Source organism: Stegodyphus dumicola, chromosome X2 (genome assembly GCF_044657685.1).
Source record: "Stegodyphus dumicola isolate Sdum_Otavi_A_Nest chromosome X2, ASM4465768v1".
In the NCBI taxonomy this organism is placed as follows: domain Eukaryota; kingdom Metazoa; phylum Arthropoda; class Arachnida; order Araneae; family Eresidae; genus Stegodyphus; species Stegodyphus dumicola.
In genome coordinates, this window is record NC_140781.1 from 23,035,711 (window position 1) to 23,055,259 (window position 19,549).

The 19,549-nt window shown below is 30.0% G+C and overlaps 1 protein-coding gene across 2 annotated transcripts in view; it reads left to right on the plus strand.

Annotated features, from left to right (window-relative positions):
- The window catches only part of lili (LMBR1-like protein lilipod), a 119,995-nt gene extending 100,821 nt beyond the window's left edge, over window positions 1-19,174 (plus strand). For both annotated transcript variants that reach the window (XM_035368081.2, XM_035368080.2), the window contains 2 exons: window positions 3,136-3,293; window positions 13,093-19,174. In XM_035368081.2, the coding sequence (XP_035223972.2) occupies window positions 3,136-3,293; window positions 13,093-13,310 (376 nt within the window). In that variant the 3' untranslated portion in view covers window positions 13,311-19,174. The remainder of the gene's footprint in view (window positions 1-3,135; window positions 3,294-13,092) is intronic.
- Window positions 19,175-19,549: the final 375 nt, after the last annotated feature.

Consider the following 19,549-nt stretch of genomic DNA (forward strand, 5'->3'; position numbering starts at 1 on the left):
TTCTTTGAGTACTGTTTGAAATGAATTCTTATGTAAAGATCAGGATACAAATTTGGTTATGCGTTAAAGCAGATGTTTTATGAAATATTAATGAAATGCATAATCTTTAAAATTTGTACATTTACTTAGTCATCATCATATGTTCCAGAATTCACTATTATTTGTCACACAGCTCATTTACAACTGCTTGGAACAAAATAAAACATTACAAGTACCATTTCAAGAAAAGTTGAGTTTTAATATTTGCAATTTTACTTTTTCAACTCATTTCGTTATAAAGTAATATTCTTCTTCAGGACTTGTTTCTCTCTCTCTCTCTCTCTCTTTTTTTTTTTTTTGGTCACTGGTGTTCTTCTTAATATTCTAGTTATCTGCATTATTATCAGTCTCATGTAAAGCAGTCAGAAGTTTTTAGTGCAAATTTATACTGTTCAACAAAATATGGAATGGTATAATATGCCAAAAAATGGTCGTGGAATAAATGAATTTTTCCTCTTGAAAGTACTAGGTATGAAACTGTGGCATGAAAAATAAAACAAATGTTTTAAAAACTCTATTCATAGTTACCAACTTTAGAAAACAATTTATGCATATTGTATTTTGTGGTTGGGAGAAATAATGGAAACAATCTAATGGAGTCTATCTCAAAGGCAATCTGTTATCTCTGTGGAAAATCGTAACACATTTATGTAGTCTTGGTAAAAGGAGGTCATATAGCAGTTTGTATGATATCTTATTCACTTTTGAAGCACATGCTCTTGCTCATTAGAACTGCATGGGTATGAGTGATGGCCAGCTTTCATCATTCCTCAAGTGTGTTCAGTTACATTAAATAAGCAAGCTGGTTAATTGAGCTGTTTTGATTTCCAGTATATCTATATTTGCTTTTTGTGTGTGCATTCTTGCTGCAATAAGGAGGAAGTATGATCACAGTTACTCTTATGTCTTGTCTAATCAGAATTTTTCACCATCAGATGGAGCCCATTCTTTTAAAGGGAATGAATAATTTGTAATTTGTGCTGGGTGAGAACTCTGTATTATTATTATTGTTATTTTTGCTTTGAATTTTGAACAAATATAGAAATTTGAGAAATTAGCTCATCTACAAACATTAGAAAGTAAGAAAGAAACAAATACTCATATACAAAAGTAAGAAAGGATATAACAGTGTGTAAAATACAAATATTTACAATCATATGTATGTATTCATTATGTAAGGCAAAACTGCATTATGCATGGATGGAATATATTAAAAAATTATTTGTAGGAAAAAATTCTGAAAATTTTTGTTTTATGTTTTTGTAAAATTTGATCTTAGTTAATTGAGTGGTTTCTATGGTATAATTTATTGGAGCTTTTAAGTCACTGCCTCAGTGTATCCTTACTAATGTGTTTTCAATCCTTGAAAACATAAATTTTGAAGGCACTTTTCTATCTTACTATTCCTCATTCTTGACTTCATTAGATTGTAAAATTTCTGCACATTTTGCACTGTTTGCATGTTAGTCTGAGATAATTTTACATGTAATCTTAAGCAACAACCATGTAATACTTAAAAACTCTGGTACCTTCAGCTGCATTGGGATCAGGAATGCTGTATTTTTTCCCCTTTGAGATATTTGTTGCTTCAATGTTTTTCTGTTACCATGGCTTTAAGTTTTCCGTTATTCCTGAGCAGAACTTTTGTCTTGCCATCTTACTTTCATTTTAGTTTATTATATGTTTGAATCTGAAAGAGTAAATATAAGCTAATGTTTGTGAATTATTTCAAGAGTTCAATATTTGGAAATGCTTTCAAAAATGATAGACCATTGCTTTCTTTTTTCTTTTTTTATAGCGTTAAAGTTTCATTTCTCCCAGCAACAGCATCAGCATAAGTTGTTTAGAATTGTGTTTGCTAATGTTAGTTTATGGCTGCTTTAGATTCTGTTGCTTTATTTTTACATGGCTGTTATCATTGCATACTGCTTAGAATTCAGATTGAAAAGTTTTCCACCTTGCATGTATATTTTCATGTAGAGAAATCATACAACTGTCCTTTTAATAAATTTTTCCTTCCATATTATTTTCTAAACGTGATATAAAGACCAAGAATTATGTTTAAAGAAATTTTACTTTTCTTGTACTTAAAAAATAAATAAATAAATAAATAATGTGTCTTAGTATGTCTTACTAATTTTTCATTTATTTAGTTATTCATTAATTTAAAACTATACTCACTGGGCAGAAAATGTGACTAAAATTTTTTTTTAATTTGTTGCCCTTTTGTTTGATTCATCAGATTCACCAGAAAGAGCTTAATTTTTTGTTTGTGGTTTAGGAAATTCAAAGGCTGTCATGTATTCTGTACTTCACTGTAATTTATTAGTCTCATGTGCTGAGGTATAAATGTAGATTTATTTCTTCAGTGCACCTCATTAATAGCCAAGTGGATATGGCTGTTCAGTGATAGCATTTGACCCAGGTCCCTATTCCGGTGAACAGACTAGCTGTTTGGTATGTGGTGTGAATATAAGCCAGTTTCCTGTAGAAAGTCCTCCACAAAGGTTAGCATTCCGTTAGGCAAATGGCTCTTGAAAGCTTTGCTGTAATTCATTAAGCAACACAACTGTTTCATAAATTACATCATTAATGTAGAATTTGTCATAATTTGATATCTCATTAATTCACAACTTCATATTTAGATTTTGTTTGCATTTATGTTAATACAATATTTTATGGGTATGAGGCATTTTTTACAGAAGGTGTAGTAAATAGCGTATCGTAATGTTTTATATTTTTTTAACCGTCTGATCTTGTAATAAATGTTAATAGCATTATGTCTTTTTAAGTCATGAACTTAGCATATTTAAATTGGATTTTTTTTTTTTTTTTTTGGTAGACCTCATTGTATGTTGCACTCAGAATGTATTTCAAAGCTGATAATATGCTGTTTGCAGTGAATAAATTTTCTGAGTAAAAATATGAAGCAAAGATGTTTCCAGAAATTGCTTTTCATGGAATTGTATGAAATGTTAAATAGATTTGTATGTGTATGTATACATCCGTATTGTATAGCATAAAAATGTATAAATTTTCTTGTATTTTTCATTACTTTTGTATCTGTTTACATATTTCACTTAATTTATAAAATAGATATCTTTGGTGTGCATCAATTGTAGGATTATATTCTTTACCCGTCTTCCATCACTTGAAACCAAAGCTCCATGGTACATCAGTGACACAAATTATTGGCAACTGTGCTGTGCTGTTAATTTTGAGCTCTGCTCTACCTGTATTAGCTCGTAGTTTAGGTATATATTACTATTTAAACTTTCTAGAAATCACTAACTTTTTCGTGTTGAGAACATACTATGAATATTTACTGAAAGAAAATGTAAATGAATTATAAATATTTAGGGCTTTATATATATCTGTAATATGAATATGAGTAACTTTTCTGCAGAAAGTTATCGCAGATAGTCTGTGAATGCTTTGCCATACTCATTTATGTAACCGTCAGTAATTTGCTTTATTGTTTTTTCTATTTATTTATCATAAAAATTATTTTAAGGTTAATAAAGTAAAATGAAAAAATAATATACTATAAATAACAAATTAATGTATACAGAATAATAGCAAATACGTTCTATACTGCTTAGTGAATTAGTGCTCAGTTTGATTTCTTCAATAGTGTGGAATAATTCTTTGTTATGTTTTTTTAATGTACCCTTAATTATTGATGTGGTTTACTTTTCCTTTATTGATTGCTTCCTTTCATCATTTCTAAATTTATTTATGAAATTTCCTGGACTAGGATTTTCAGGCTTTACATTCCTGTACATGGCTTTGTGACTTTTACATCTTCATTTCTGTGATAGTTTTGTAATACTATAGATCTTTGAAACTATTGTGGTAATCCGTATAGTGTAACTAAACAACACAAATATTTTTCAGTTGTTTGTATTGTGTTGATATGGTGTTTTTAAACGCAGAATTTATTTCATTGTAAACATATTGAAACAGTTTAGGAAGATAGTATAATTTCATTTAAAAAAAAGTAAGAAAAACTTTTTTTTGGGGGTGGTTAAGCATCTTGAAAGTATTTCATCCTGGTCTTGCATTTATAAAATGTAATACTTATTGACATGTGTATGATTTTTAAACAGGTTATTGAGCAGACTTCCAAGACATAAAGATATAAGTCTTTGTGAATTTAGTGGTTTGGGGGCATTGTGCATCCTACTATCTGTGAGCTGTCTCTACTGTAAAAACGAAAATAATTAATTCAAAGCAAAGAGATTACTTAAATAAGTAGTCAGCTTGTCTTAGCATTTGTATATTCTGAGAATTTAACACGTCTCAGATGTGTCATTCTTAGTGTTGTTGCTTTTGACACATTATTCATTGACTTCATTTAAATTACATGCATGTATAAAAATCTCTATTAAATAACTTCAGAATTTTATTTGAATTTACTGTTACTGATCTTCATGTCTGCTCTGTTTATATCAATCGATGTATTATATTATTAACAAAGGTTGTCTTAAATTTTTTTTGTCACTTGTGCTTTGTTGCTGTTTAAAAAATACTGTGAAAGTTATTTTAATTTAACTGCTTATATATTGCTTTAAAATGAGTGCATAAGAGAGCTAAATCAGTGTATTTTTCACTGTACATTTTAAATAAAAATCCTTTGTGTTGTTTTCTGAAAAACTACGTATAAATTTTATCAATGCTATAATTTAGAATTTTAAAGGATTACTAATTTATCAGTAATGCAAAAATAATTTTACTAAAGTTTAGAAATGCTGGAAGGAGTAGGACATGTTAAAAATAAAAGAAATTTTTAATATCTGAAATGATTAGTACCTATGGGCCATCTTGTAGATTTTATTACATAGTCAAATAGTTTAGTGATTGAATTTTAAGCTTTTCATATTTTCACCAATATAACTTTACTATTGTTCCATTATTTGTTTCCAAATAACTTTTGATAAGATGCTCTATTTCTTCATCTATACCTCCAATTTTTTTTTAAAAATATGGTCTATTGTATTTGAATATTGAGATTAAGAGACAATTTCAAGCCAAATATAGCACACTCACAGAAATATATTTGAAATGTTTAGGGTGATTGATGTAAATTAAGAGGCCTAGCAACAACCGAGTGGTAAAGCTACTGAACATTGGTAGTTCGGTCCGAGGCTAAAATCGGTGAATGGGTTGCTGTGTGGCCGTTTTCATAGTTTTCCCCATGTGTAACTTATATATGAACCAATTCTCCTAGAAACTCCTCCACGAAGGCATCCTTTCCTTTAGGCAGATAGCCCTTAAATGCTTTGCCATAATCAGTAAACTAAACGATGTAAGTTAAGACTAAAACACGGTGTTTAGGCTTATTTTTCAGGTTTTATCGATCCTACTGCACATGTGCAATTTTATGTGAATATTTCTCCGGTACCATATTTCACTTTTCTAGTCCTCCCTTTTTTTTGTCAGACAGTATTGTAATCCAAACTGAATATATAAAGAGTTGAATGCAGTACAATAGTTCCCCCCCCCAAAGTTTGCTAAGAAGTTTTTCTTAGTTATAGAAAATTCTATGTGAAGTGGCCATAAAAATGGAACTGATTACTGTTCTCACAATTTCTGGAGAAAATAATGCCAATGTAGAAACTTATGTCATTTAATTGTGCAGAATATTAAATTAGCATATCACTGAAACCGTTTAATTTTCTATTAATGTACTACTGCAGGGTTAGCTTTGATGGATGACTGATTCCTTCGTTGTTTTAAACCTACTTTTCTCCATTGAACCATTGTATGACTGTAATATGAGTCAAATGGACCAACTTTTAATTTTTTTTAGCAATTTCAACAGCTGTACTGTGTTTGGAATGAAAAATACCTAGTTTCTGATTTCAGTCATATTTTTATATCCGGGGTTACTCTCCATTAAACCATTGTATGACTGTAATAAGAGTCAAGTGGACCAACTTTTAATTTTTTTAGCAATTTCAACAGCTGTACTGTGTTTTAGAATGAAAAATACCTAGTTTCTGATTTCATTCATCATATTTTTATATCTAGGGTTCATACAGTACTTAAAAGTACGTAAAATTCCTGATGTTTCTTTGGAAATGATTTTTGATTCCTTAAAGACCTTACAGGCAAAATTACCAAAAGGCCGATAATTTTACTCTTCTGACATTTATCTTTTATGACTCATTTTGAGTGTGAATTTTTGGAGGAGTATCTTTCAGTGATGTATTAACAAATACATATTTCATGGGATATTATTAAATTGTATTCTACTTTTTATATAAATAGTGGATACTCAAGTTTTTGGGTGTGAGGCCCTGCCACAATTGAAAGATAAACATTTTGATGATAACACTTTTTTTTTTTGCAAGTGAAGAGAACATGTTACTTCATGTTCTGCAGAATAAAAGAACTCATTTGAGTTCTTTTATTCTGCAGCACTAAATCTGCTTATCAACATTTTGGCAATTTTAAGCTCAGTTTGTGTACATAATTTTTTTCAGACATTTTTAATTTTTTTTTAATAAACATAAATATCACAATTTAACATTGATAAATATCATAGAATAATGATAATACATTAAAATTATATTTAAGATTTACTGTTTAAATAAAATGTTTTTATTTTCTCTTGGCATATCTTAAAATGACATTACTTTCCAATTTGGTGACTGGAAAAAGATGGCTGAGTGATAAGCTTCGCAGAAGAAATTTTAAAAACTATTGATAAGCATTTGCTGCCATTTCTTCCAGCAGAAATTCATTTGCCTTTATTTCCATCAAGCTAGGCTTTGAGGGAAATCCCATTGGATTCAACGCTTCCAGTTTTGAGAGATGTTATAATACTTGAGTTAAAGAGAGCTTTGTTATAGACACATAGGTCCAGTCTGGGTCTAGAATGCATGAGCTGTGAAATGGTGAAGCATCTATCCTATAAATCATTGACTGTCTTCTTGCTTTTTACAGTCTGGTGTGGAAAGAGCATACATTTCCCATTCTCGTAGGGCTGTTATTCATGTAGCTAAGTCGTGGAAAGATCCTGAGAATCCCTCGAACAATCAGCCAATTGCACTTACGAATTGTGTACATAAGCTGTTTGAAAAAATGGTAAATGTAGTGTATTTTTTTGGAAAAGTATAATATAATATTGCCTAATCAAAGCAGTGTTCAGAAGGGAAGAACGACCATTGACAACATGCTTTTTTTTTTTTCTTTTTTTCTTTTTTTTTTTTTAAATATCCATTCTTAAAGCCTTTAAGAGAAGAAACTATCTTGTCTGACTTTTTTGACATCCAGAAAGTTTTTGAAAAGGCATGGAACTATATACTCATAATCTTTACAGCACGGGCTTGTGCGACAGCCTACCAGTTTTCATCCAGAATTTTTTTTTAATGCTAGAACTTTCAAAGTAGAGTGACCTTGTTTTGTAAGAAGTTTTTGATTAAGAACAGTGTGTGCCTGAAGGCTGTATGTTGAATGCTACTCTGTTCAGTTTAAAAGTAAACTCTGTATTAAAGGAATGCCTTTCCACAGTTTTAGGATCTTCATATATGGATGACCTACAAAATAGTTGTCATGAGGAGCTCTATCCAGGAACAGCCTGATGAACAGGAATTTAGTTTTTTGAAACAAAAAACTGCATGCATTTATGTAGAAAGCAAGGTCTCCTTCCTGACCCTGAATTACTTCTTAATGGATCAATGATTCTGGTTGCACTATAGCAAAGTTTTTTGGGGTGATATTCGATCGAAAATTGACTTTCCTTTCTCATATTTTAAAACTGAGAAAGAATTGTATGAAGATACAAAATATTTTTAAAGTCTGGCAAACACCTCCTGGGATGCAGAACACTGGTCCATGCTTCACATTAACTTGTCTGCTCTAGAGTGGATTATAGTTCAGTTGTTTATGCATCTGCTCAGTCTTCAGTTCTGTTGAAACTAGATTCTGTCTAGAAACTATATTCTTGTTGAAACTAGATGTCTCCCATCAACAGCCTATATGTTGATTCTTTTGAACTGTTAAGTTTTACTGTTCTTTTGAACCGTTTAACCCTACATTTAAGATGTACACAATTATCTCTTTATTGTTTTTGCTATTATGTTGCAATCTGCTCATCCTGTTGGGATATATAAGCGTGATGACAGTTGCAACCTTTTATTCGCTGCACAACTTCTTAATGTGTTTCCATTCTTCTTTGAAAGAACTGAATCATTGATTGAAAAATAATTCTTGTCTAATCTGAAGACCTAGTTACTTATTGAAATTCCACCCTGGGTAAACATGAAAATTTGTTTTATGTTTGTTTTCCACAACATTCATGTATACAGACAGTTTTTTCTTGAGCGTAGAAATGAGTACAGCAGTTTTATTCCCATATATTAAATTGGATCAAAGAGAGCTTGATCGTGTAGGAGCATTGTTTATGATTGGAAACCATACCAAGGTCAAATGACTGCATAATGCTTTTTTTCATATTTAGTGCTGAATTAAGTGCTGTTTATTATCTTGCTCTCACTTTCATATTGAAGTTATGGTTTGAAATAGTTTGTAATTTACACTGACTTATCTAATGGTCTAAAAGCTTTTCTGATGTATTCTATGTTAATTGACATTAAAAAAATACATAAAAATTATAAACCCATGGCTGTTTATTGCTATGTCACCGGACACATTGATATACAAGAAACTGAACTCGCATACAACAACAAAGTCTGCAATTGTTGTTTCAAATCAGCTTGTTTCTTATAGTGATATTAAACTCGTCATCAAACAGAGAGTGTTAAAGAAATGAGAATTATTGTGGGATAATCAGTTTCTTAGTATAATTAAAAGGTGCGAATTCTAAAGTGTAATATTGGGAGAGCACTAGAAACTGTAGGGAGGTAGTCTTGTTAATGCACCCAAAGTATTGGTCACTCCTGAGTTATACAGTTACTCTTTGAAAGCTGAGAGTGAACCTGTTTGTTTATATTGTGATTGTGTTTTTTAAGTGTGTCACTTTTTAATTGAATGTCTGTATTTTAAGAGTCTTAAAGAAGCATTTTAGTGACTGTGACTTGCCTGTTGACTATATAATGGAGTAAGAGACAAATAACAACTTATTTCAATACCTTAAATAGACTGGTTTTTATTATTTGATTTTGTTTTCATGTGGTGTCTTTATTTTAATACTATATATTGTTTCTGATTTTACTTCTGCTTTATACATGTCATTATTTGAGTTTTATGTAACTGTTCTTTTCAACGTTTATCATTTTATCACTTGTGATTTTATGCTGTTGTTTTAAACTTATGTTTATCTAATAAGTGTGCTTTTTCCTAGTCTGACATGTATTCGGAATAATCCTGAGGTTTTTCTCTAGAAAATCCGCTACTACCACTACCATAATGGTGACTTGGGAATATTTTGATTTTGAAAAATAAACAAGATAATAAATGTTACAAAGCACAGTTTCTGGAACAGTTGTTAGAAATACAAAAAAGCTACTGTAATTGTTTTAAATTAATAATTTGCTGTCTTTTATGGTTTTTCATGATAAGAGCTTCTCCCTACTTAATTGTTTCAGAATATTCAAGAGTGTATCAGTTTTCTCAAAAAATTCCTTTACACTTTTCTTTTCTGAATCCCCTCCCAAATCTTTTTTTTTTTCCCCCTCTTGCAGATTTGGTAGGGCTATTGGAATCGCAAATATTAGTAGTATGGTTTTAAATTCAGAAAATTTCGTCATCCAGGCTTTGTGTCACATTTTAATGTCACATAATGGTGATTCGGGGGGGGGGACCCTTTCTTTTTACAAAATTCCTTTTTATTAAAAAACATTAATATAGAATATATTTGTTTGTAATTTCTTTGTGACATCTTACTGGATTTAAAACTGATGATCTGAAACCTAGAATCACATCAGTCCCAGATGGTTCTGGATCTTAGACTTTGTGCTGTATATGATGTGAATCCGTAAATTCATTTCATACTTTTCATAGTAAGCTAAAATTCAGTTTTACTGGAAAGTTTTCAACCCACTGAACTGAATTTTTGATGAATCAGTTGGGATGATTTACTTTGGAAATATTAAGAGTAAGGCAAATCAACTGTTGAATGCATCATAATTACAGTAATTATTTGTGTATCATTATCAAGGAAGCCCCATGTAGTAAAATTGTAGATGAATTTTTTGTAAAGATATTTAATCTCGAGTTTTCGTTAAATAGTATGATAAATTATTTTTTCCTGTTTGACAGTTATTTTATGGGTTTTAAATAAAAGCATATTTTATAAAAGCTTTTCTTTTCTTAACTTTAATTTCATCTGGGAGATGAGGATCATAGTAAACAGTCTGGCTAAAAGGATCAATTGCAAGATAACTTGTTGTTGCTGAACTTGCATTTTATGTACAGCTATGATTTAATTACTGATGAATTTACAGGCACATTACTGATTCTGCTGTAGCAAGATGACAGATCAAGGCATGTCTGAGTAGGATTCAGCTCTTGATTACCATAAGGAACTTTCTGTCATATATTTCAACTGTAAAACAACTTGAAAAACTTTTTTTAAAAGGGGGGGAAGACATCCCATATCTTTTTGGTGATTACCTTGTATTGTAATTAAGATTTTAACTAATATGTTATGATAAAAATTAAATAGGCTTTTGAGAATCAATCCTGAAAATTACCATGGCATTCAGAATATTAAAAATTACAGTGAAAATGTATTGTTTATCCTTCTTTTATGCTGTCTTTTTAGCAGAACCTAACAGATTGCAGCACATTTGAGAGCTACCATATGTCCTTAAGAACTATGGGTTTAGTTCTATCATAAAAACTTTTCCATTTAAAACTTTTATTTTCGTTTTCCAACCAACAGTACTTTTTTATGCTCCTAACATTTTTTACTACTACAATAAGCCTAAAGCCATAAAGAAGAGTGACACAAGTAGCAAGTAAATAGCAAAAGGCATACATGCATGTAGCAGACTGAATAGTCAAGGTCCCTTATAAGTGCTTTATTCTGCAAAGTCAAATGTGCTGTAGAAGACTATGAATTTCATGAGAAGTTGCTTTTACACGACTCAGCAAAATACAGGGTGACCATGTGAAAAAAATGCAAAAGTAATAAACAGTGGGATTGATAGTGGCACAACAGTGGGATCGACAAGGTACAGAGTTTCAAATTTTATCTCCCGTGTTAATCCTGTTGGGGGAAATTTTTAAAACAGGGGAATATCTTGCATTGTCAGACTAAATAAGCCACTTCAGATTAAATTTAATGTGCATACTCACTCCGAGGTAAGTGACAAATAAAATAAAAAAAAAAATTTAATTTGTTCTTGCGGTTGGAGAGATGTCAAGTCACAAACATTTCTCCCATATTATTCATACTAAGCATTTAGTGGCATTACATTTTGCAAAACCTTTTTGATTGACTGTATAGAATTGTTTCTTTGTTGTAATAAAGTATGTGTTTCTTTGTTGTATGGAAGTAATCGAGCTGCTACCTTTAATTTAAAGTTGCTGATATTATATGTTTTGAAACTGTTGTATGATGAATGGAATGCTTTTTGAGAAATTCCTCATCCCAGATCTTCTCTCATTGTAGCAGTATTAAAACTTTTAATGTAGTATTATGAACTAAATTAACACAACTCTAAACATTGTTTAAAATAATTAATATGAATGGTAAATAATTATTTAAAATAATAGGAATGATAAATAATTATATAAAGTAATGAATATGAATGATAAATGAAGTTTTTTTATGAGTAACCCTTTTACTGATGTTTGTTTATATAATGGTCTACTGCAAAATTCTGTCTGATGATGGTATTTCAAGTTTTAACATACATAGAAGTGTTCCTTTGGGTATATAGTTGTCTCTCTTTATCACTGCATTGTAAACATCTGCTTTTCTAAATTCACTGAAACAAAAGTGTCTCATGCTTTATTGAGATGTGTTATCATGTAAACATGTCAACCAATAACATTTATATATGACATATAATTTTGTAAGAATCCTAACAAGGAAGAAATGCTACAGAAGCATGTTGAAATTTAATAAGAGTTTTTGGTGAAGATGCAGTTTCAGATGGAATGTGCAGGATGGTTTGAAAATTTTGAAGCAGGTGATTTCAACCTTAATGATAAGCCTCACTCTGGATGGCCATCTTTGATTGATGATATTGTCAAGATCTTGATAGAGCAAGATCCTTTTTTGACAACACTGGAAATTGCGAAAAAGCTCAACAAACAATTTTGGCCATATTCGGTAAGTAGAATTGGGCTAAATATTCCAGATGGATGCCTAATGAGTCAAGTGAGAAAAATTTGAAAAATCATATGAATAAAAATGAACCCTATTTGGACCAGATGATAACTGGGGATGAAAAGTGGTTTACCTACAAAAGGAAAATTAGGAAATAAATTGTTAGGAAAATGCTGTGAGCCCCTGCTTCCTTCACCTCTAAACTGAGTTCGAGCATAAATAAGAGAATGCTGTGTATATGGTGGGATGTCCATAGGACCAATATATTACAAGTTTTTGAAACCCAAAGGAAAGCTCTGTTTGGGGAAAATTTCGATTAAGTCAAAGAAAAGAGGCATGCCATATTCAATAAGAAGTATATCTTACTGCATCATCATAATGCCCGACTATATGCAGCTTTGGTTACTCAACAGAAAATCGCAAAGGTAGGCTGGGATTTTCTGCCATATACACCATACTTCCCACACATTACTAATACCTTCTGTATAACACTTGTTTCTCTCCTGGCAAAAATTTTTGAGGGGGTGAACCACCACAAATTACTATTCAGACCAACAAATGAATTACCAAAATGCTACAAATTAGTATCATGTAGGCAAGAGGTCGTAGGTAACAACAGAAATTATATTGTACATAAATATTAGGTACCAAAAAATGTATTATGTTCTTTCACTTCCCAAACAGACATAATTTTCCACTAGACCTTATATATTATCTGTGTGATGTGTTTTACATATTATTTATGCATGTATGCTTCCATGGCTGTTCTTTTCATTCATTCTGGCATTTTGTTAATTTTATGGCAGGTATTACCAATTTTGATCTTCTTGGAGATTTTGGTCGAATCAACTGGCTGGGAAGTTTTTACATTGTTTTATTCCATAATATAGTTTTTGCTGTCACTACTGTCCTGTGTCTTGGAACCAAGGTAACTGCTGGTGTACGTCGTGAGTTATACAATAGATTATGTTCAATAACCTGGAACCCTTTTTTATGGCTTTTATATGGATTAATTTCCATGTGATCTTTTAAATGAAGAATGTTATATTTCATTTTGTATGCATTATTTCTTATTTTTTTTAGACACTGTTGTGCTGTGTTTGTAGCAATTATTACATATCTGGAATATGCTGTAACTGTGATATAATATTTAAAGTAACTTATTTGTATGCAAGTTCAAATGTGTATTTATGTAATTGCTTTATTTTTAAAGTGTTATAGTTCATAGTGATTTCATTTCCTGCATTGTAGAAACAAATAGAATATGATGAGTGCTCTATGACAATGAATATCAAAAATATTTCTAATATGAATATAAAATCCACACCCCAAATTTTTTTTAATGAATCTTAGAAAAATAATGTGTGATAATTTTGAGAAGTTTAATATCTAACTTAAAACTTTTATAAAAAAAATTCTATTTCTCTTGCTGGTAGGAATTTAATTGCACAAAGCATTTAAGATTGAGTATGTAAGTTTAAGGTGTAACTGGATGCAGATTTTAGAATGAAACTAACTCCCCCCTGGTTGCGAGTTATTCATTACTGTAAAAGCCAGTAATGAATCAGTAATGAATAACTCGCAACTAGGGGGGAGCTTTGATGAATGATGGAAATACTAGAGTATTTTTGATTATTTTATAAACTCTTGTTTTTTGAATGAAAATACATTAATAGGGCTATACATGTGTATGCTTTGATCCTACATAGAACTGTCAAAGATTTTTTTGTCATAGTTAATTAGTAAATGAGGAAAGTTTATTGTTTAACCAATTGTTTGCCAAGTATAGAACTGCTTTTGGGAGAATTATATAATTTTTTTAATTGTATGATTTTGTACCTAATCTAGGCTTTCAAAAAGTGACAGTTGTATATTTTCTTTAAATTCTGACTTTTGCATTAATTCAGTTTGGAAAAAAGAATATAAAATACCAGTTTAGAAATGATAATGCGAAAGCTGTAACAAGACATTTTAAAGCTTTTGTTTAAATATAATATTTTGAATTTATTTAAGAGCATGTAACATTTAATTTTCAGCAAACTAAGCATCCTTTAATTAACCAGAACATTTATGAAATGGTTCAGAAGGTGTATGATAAAGAGAAAAAACACATTAAGTACTGTCTTAAGATTCAGCTTTTGCATAATGCATGTCAAAATTATTCAGCATATTTATCTCGAATTATAACTTGTCCATAACTTACAAGCATAACTGAAATGTACAGATACTGTGTGGAATAAATGTATGTTATAATACTTAAGTTTTTGAATGAACTGGATGTGTATGTATGTATATGCACTACATAAATGTGAAAACTGACTGTACATCTGTATTTAGCAGTGGATGAGTCAAATCCTGTAGATTTTAGCATTTCGACGATAATTTTTCATAAATTTCAAGACATTATATGATTTACAAGCATAACATGAAAGTCGGTAAGTATATGTTGCAGACTGCTGTGGGGTAATAAGAAATAACTATGAATAATTTTAAAAAGTGTTATAGGGTAGCAGTGGGATTAAACTTTGCACTGACCCAGTGAGCAATGCCAAGAAGATCCACAAGTGTGGCCTGCATTGAACCTTGTCATACTTTCCAAGTCTTTCTTGAGATGACCATGCCACATAGGGTCTGTCATTACTGCGATGAAACAATATGCTGCAACTCGGTAGGCCTGTGATTTTTGGTAAATTGATTGGATGTTGCCCAAAACTTCAGCATTATATTACAGTATGATGCAGCAGTCGTAGCCACGTCCTCTGAAAATGGCTTCACAGCACAAAAAGCACACCACATCCAATTGACATGCCTTAATGATCAGTAGCATTGCTCACTGAGTTGGTATAAAGGTTAATAGTATTGCAAGGACTAATCACAAGTATATGATCAGTAGCATTGCTCACTGAGTTGGTATAAAGTTTAATAGTATTGGAAGGACTAATCACGAGTATTTCTTATTCAACAACAGTTTGCAACCTATTTATTGACTTGACCTCATTATTTTTTTAGTGTGTATTTAGGGTAATTTTTTGATTAAATTGTGTAAAAATTGCAAATTCTTGTGAAGATGTCTGTCTGTGAATAATCTCCTTTTCTCCGTATTCTATTTTTTCTGTTTCTTGATTTGTATTTACTAACTTCCAAAACTTCTGTTATTTTTCAATTAGTGTCTATGCAAGTAATAAGAATTTAAGGTCAATATCTTTTTTTTAATTATTTTTTATTTTTTTATTTTTTATGTTTGTCTTTTCTTTAAGTTATGCAATGTTTTCAAAAGATCAGTTTCTCCTGCATAAAAATTTTAATCTCTTCATACTTTAGTTTACATTATTAAAATTGAGTATTGTTTTGCTCTTGAATGGTAAATTACCTTAGCAATAGCTTCCAGATGTTATGTTGTATTTTTGGAAATTTATAATAATAGGTTGAGCCATTTCTTGGGTTATTTTATGTTTATATTGGACAATTTTGAATTCTCTCTTCATTGTAATTTCTATGCCATAAAATCGTTTTTCTTTCAAAGCAAATAATATTCAAAATTATATAAAAAAATTATCAGAAATGCATAAACTTGATTTAATTACGCAGTAGTTGTTTCACAGTGCTTCATTTTAATCCAAGTTACTTCCTCTTATGTATTTAAATTACTTACCTGTTTAAATACCAAAAGCATTCATACGGCCATCAGTAGAAACCAAGACCAAGCCTTGAAGGTTGGTCTGATAGCATTTCCTCTTATGAGCATTGTCGTAAAATTTCTTTTTCTGTCGGGTATATTTGCTGAGGTTAAGCTTAAAAAATCAGATTATAAAAATGATTTATTCAGCACCATGCTGATTGGTATCATTTTATATAAACTGTGAATTTTTTTTATGCTGAGATTTATATATGTTAAAAATCTTCCCTCTAGCAAAGCATGTTTATTATTTTATGTTATATTTATTTTAACTGCATTGCCAAGGAGTTGATTTTAAAAGTTAAGAAGCTTTAAGTAACAAACAGTATTTCAAAGACATATTGTTTGAAGTACTCATTCCACTTCCCCAGGGAGCTTGCAGTAAGTAAAGTTAGTTCTTTGGATGATATGTGTTATCATAATTGAACTTTAATGTAATATTTTTTAAGTGGAGTGAAAGATTTTTTTTTGGGGGGGGGAGGGGTAGCAGACGTTCTTTTCTGGTTGCATTTAGTCCGTGTGTCTAGGGTTGATATGTCAAATGAATAAATTCTGAGTTTCACAGTGATTAATGAATATTTTCGTCTGTCAATAAATAGTTTTTATAGGAAATTATTTCTATTTCAGTTTCTTAAGTATATGATGTAATTTTATGTGTAGTAGAAAAGTACTAGATATTGACACATGGGAGAAATATATTAATTTCCATATTAGTTCATCTAAAAGTGAAATAGGACACATAAAAAGTTTATGCAGAGTTACTGAGAGAGGAGTGTAAAAGTAGAGTATAAAAGAGGGTTTATAATCTTTTAGGCTTTTAACAGTAGTGCCCGGCTATAGTGAAGATTCAGGTTTTTTCTTTTTTGAGTGAAAACACTATATGGCTATCTAGTCAAGCAAATATTTATTTATTATTGAAGTTCTTATTTGAATTAACTTTATTTTTCCAAATATTTTATTATTTATATATTTATTTATTTATTGGTTGATGGTAAAATGTGAGTCACTCAATTCGAAATATAGAATTCTATTGTTAAACATTTGATACTCAGAACATTGTTTCATTTTATATCTCCTCAGTCTTGTGCTGTTAAATGGCCAGTGTTATACTAAAAATGAAGTCTTGTATAAATTAATTGTATAACAATTTAAAATTATGCAAAGGTATTATGCTATGTGCCAAAGTTTCATAATATAAAGAACAAATGAATGTTGTGATAACATAGGCAACTATTACATTAGCTGAAGAAGAAAAGCTTTGTTGTAATTACAAACTTTTGATACTTTATTTGGGATTTTTTTATCTTTTAATTAGAAACAATATCAGTATTATGACCATTTTTAGTAGAAAATTTTATATATTTGAATATATATTATCAGGAAGCAAGAGTTAAGAGAGAAAGTGGTAGTGGTGATAGAATATACAAATATGAATAGTATCTGTAAAATAAAAAGATACAGCAATTTTTTACTTTTGTTTATTGCACATGTTAAAACTTAGAGAAGCTGCAAAATGTACATTCATTCAACATATTCTATTTGTTTTCCATCTATTGAATTTTATATTTTTTAACATATCATGTAAAGAATTACATTCCATGTTATATTTCACTCAAATACGTATACAGTTGCAAAAGAGCTTTTAACCTTCCAAAGTACAATTATCATGGTTTTTTAGTGAATATATTTCAGAATACTAATTGGAATTAATTCCATAAAGCTGAAGTTTCATCTGTATATATTTACATTTGTCATTCAAAGTTCACAACACCATGCTGTGTAAGTGCTTTATGTACAGATTCGCTGAAATAATGTTCCTCTTGAAGTTTTTTTTTTTTCCAAAGCATTTTATGTGTTTGATTTTTGTACTAAAGTACCATTTTTGTATTCATTTACATTAAGTTTTTAAACATCTTTTCAAAATTTCCCCCATTTTACTCAATAAGCAATTATGTCCAAATTGTGTGTGTGTTCTTCCCTTATTTTAAACACCAGTTTACACAATGTAGAAATAAAAAGTACTTTAATAAACCAGATTAGATACTTAATACTTTGTATGCCAACACATTCTCTACCATCCTGAAGTAAAGATTGTTTGAAATTAGGGTTTCTTTCCCTGGCAAAAATTACTCAAATTTGTGCTCTGGTTATCCATTCAAACTAAATAAAAGAATTTTTTAAGTGGCTGATTTTCCAATATACTATTTGACTAACAAGCAAGGAAGGCATTTGATCTAAGCAATAAATTTATGTACTTTGTGAAGAAATGTATGTTTATTATGTCAAAGATCTTGAAAAACAAAATTTATGGTAGTAAATAATTTTCTCTTCATGCATGCATTTTAGCTTGCCTAAAACGTATAATTTTTAATGAAACAGAATTTGAGGCAGTTAGCAAATTTCAAGACACTCTTTGACATAATCTAATACATAGCATCATAGTTTGTTATTCTTTGCATTAATAAAGAGCTTGCCAATATATAGGTGTAATTTCGCACATTATCTCTAATTGGCTATGCCAACATACTGAGATACTGACTAAAGGATACTGTAATTGGCCCAAAATTGTTATTTTTGATGCTGATAAATTTTATGTACATAATGATTTTCAAAATTTAAGGTAATTATGCCATGTGATTTTTTATGCTATTCTTAAAAATGTATTTATAATGTTTATAATTTATGTTTGTGAAAGAGTTTGTTTATTCTTGATTACACTATATTTTCCAGTCTGCTATATTAAGTTTTATATGATGTATATTTAAAATGTTGATTGTGATAAAAATTTTGGATATATGTATGATATAAATAATGTGTGTTTATAAATTGGATATATTTCCAGGGCATCTTGCTAAGGCTTTAGAAAAATTCCTTCTAAAGCCACTATTTTCAACAACATATTCTAACTTGCAAAAGCTTAAGAATGACTATGTATTTTCTGGTTGTAATTTCAATGTTTATTTAAAACAATTTTTCACACAAGGTTTGTTTATGCATAAGGTTATATCTTTGTTAACAAGTCATGACATTTGAGTTTCATTAAAGTGAACTTTTGAGCTTATCATGACATAAAATTAAAATGCATTAACTACTGTGTACTGTTTTTGTGGTGTAAAATGTCATATTTTATACACTTTTTGTTAACATTTTTGTAATACAACTATTTGTGTAATGTCATATGAAAGACAGAAATAAACTTTTTTTATACTGAGTGCTTTAATGACATTCATTACAAAATAAATGTTTTGTGAATTTATAAATACGGATTTGACCATGCATTTTATGTGGGGAGAAGAGCAGATTCGCTTTATTAACTTTTTTTTTTTAGTGTGACAAAATCTCCAAATTACTGACAAACTCGCATAACATTCCATAGTAACAGACTTTCAGTGTTCCCCAAAAGGGTAATTTATTTAATAACTTGTAATTTTTTCCATGCATGTACTAAAACTGCATGGTGTCAGCAATTCATTACAACAGCTCTTTATGAATGTTTATTGTTAATTAACTTAGCCTCATTGTTTATATGGGAGCCTATCCATAGCATATTTCCCTTAATTTTTCTGTTAGATTTTACATTGATATTA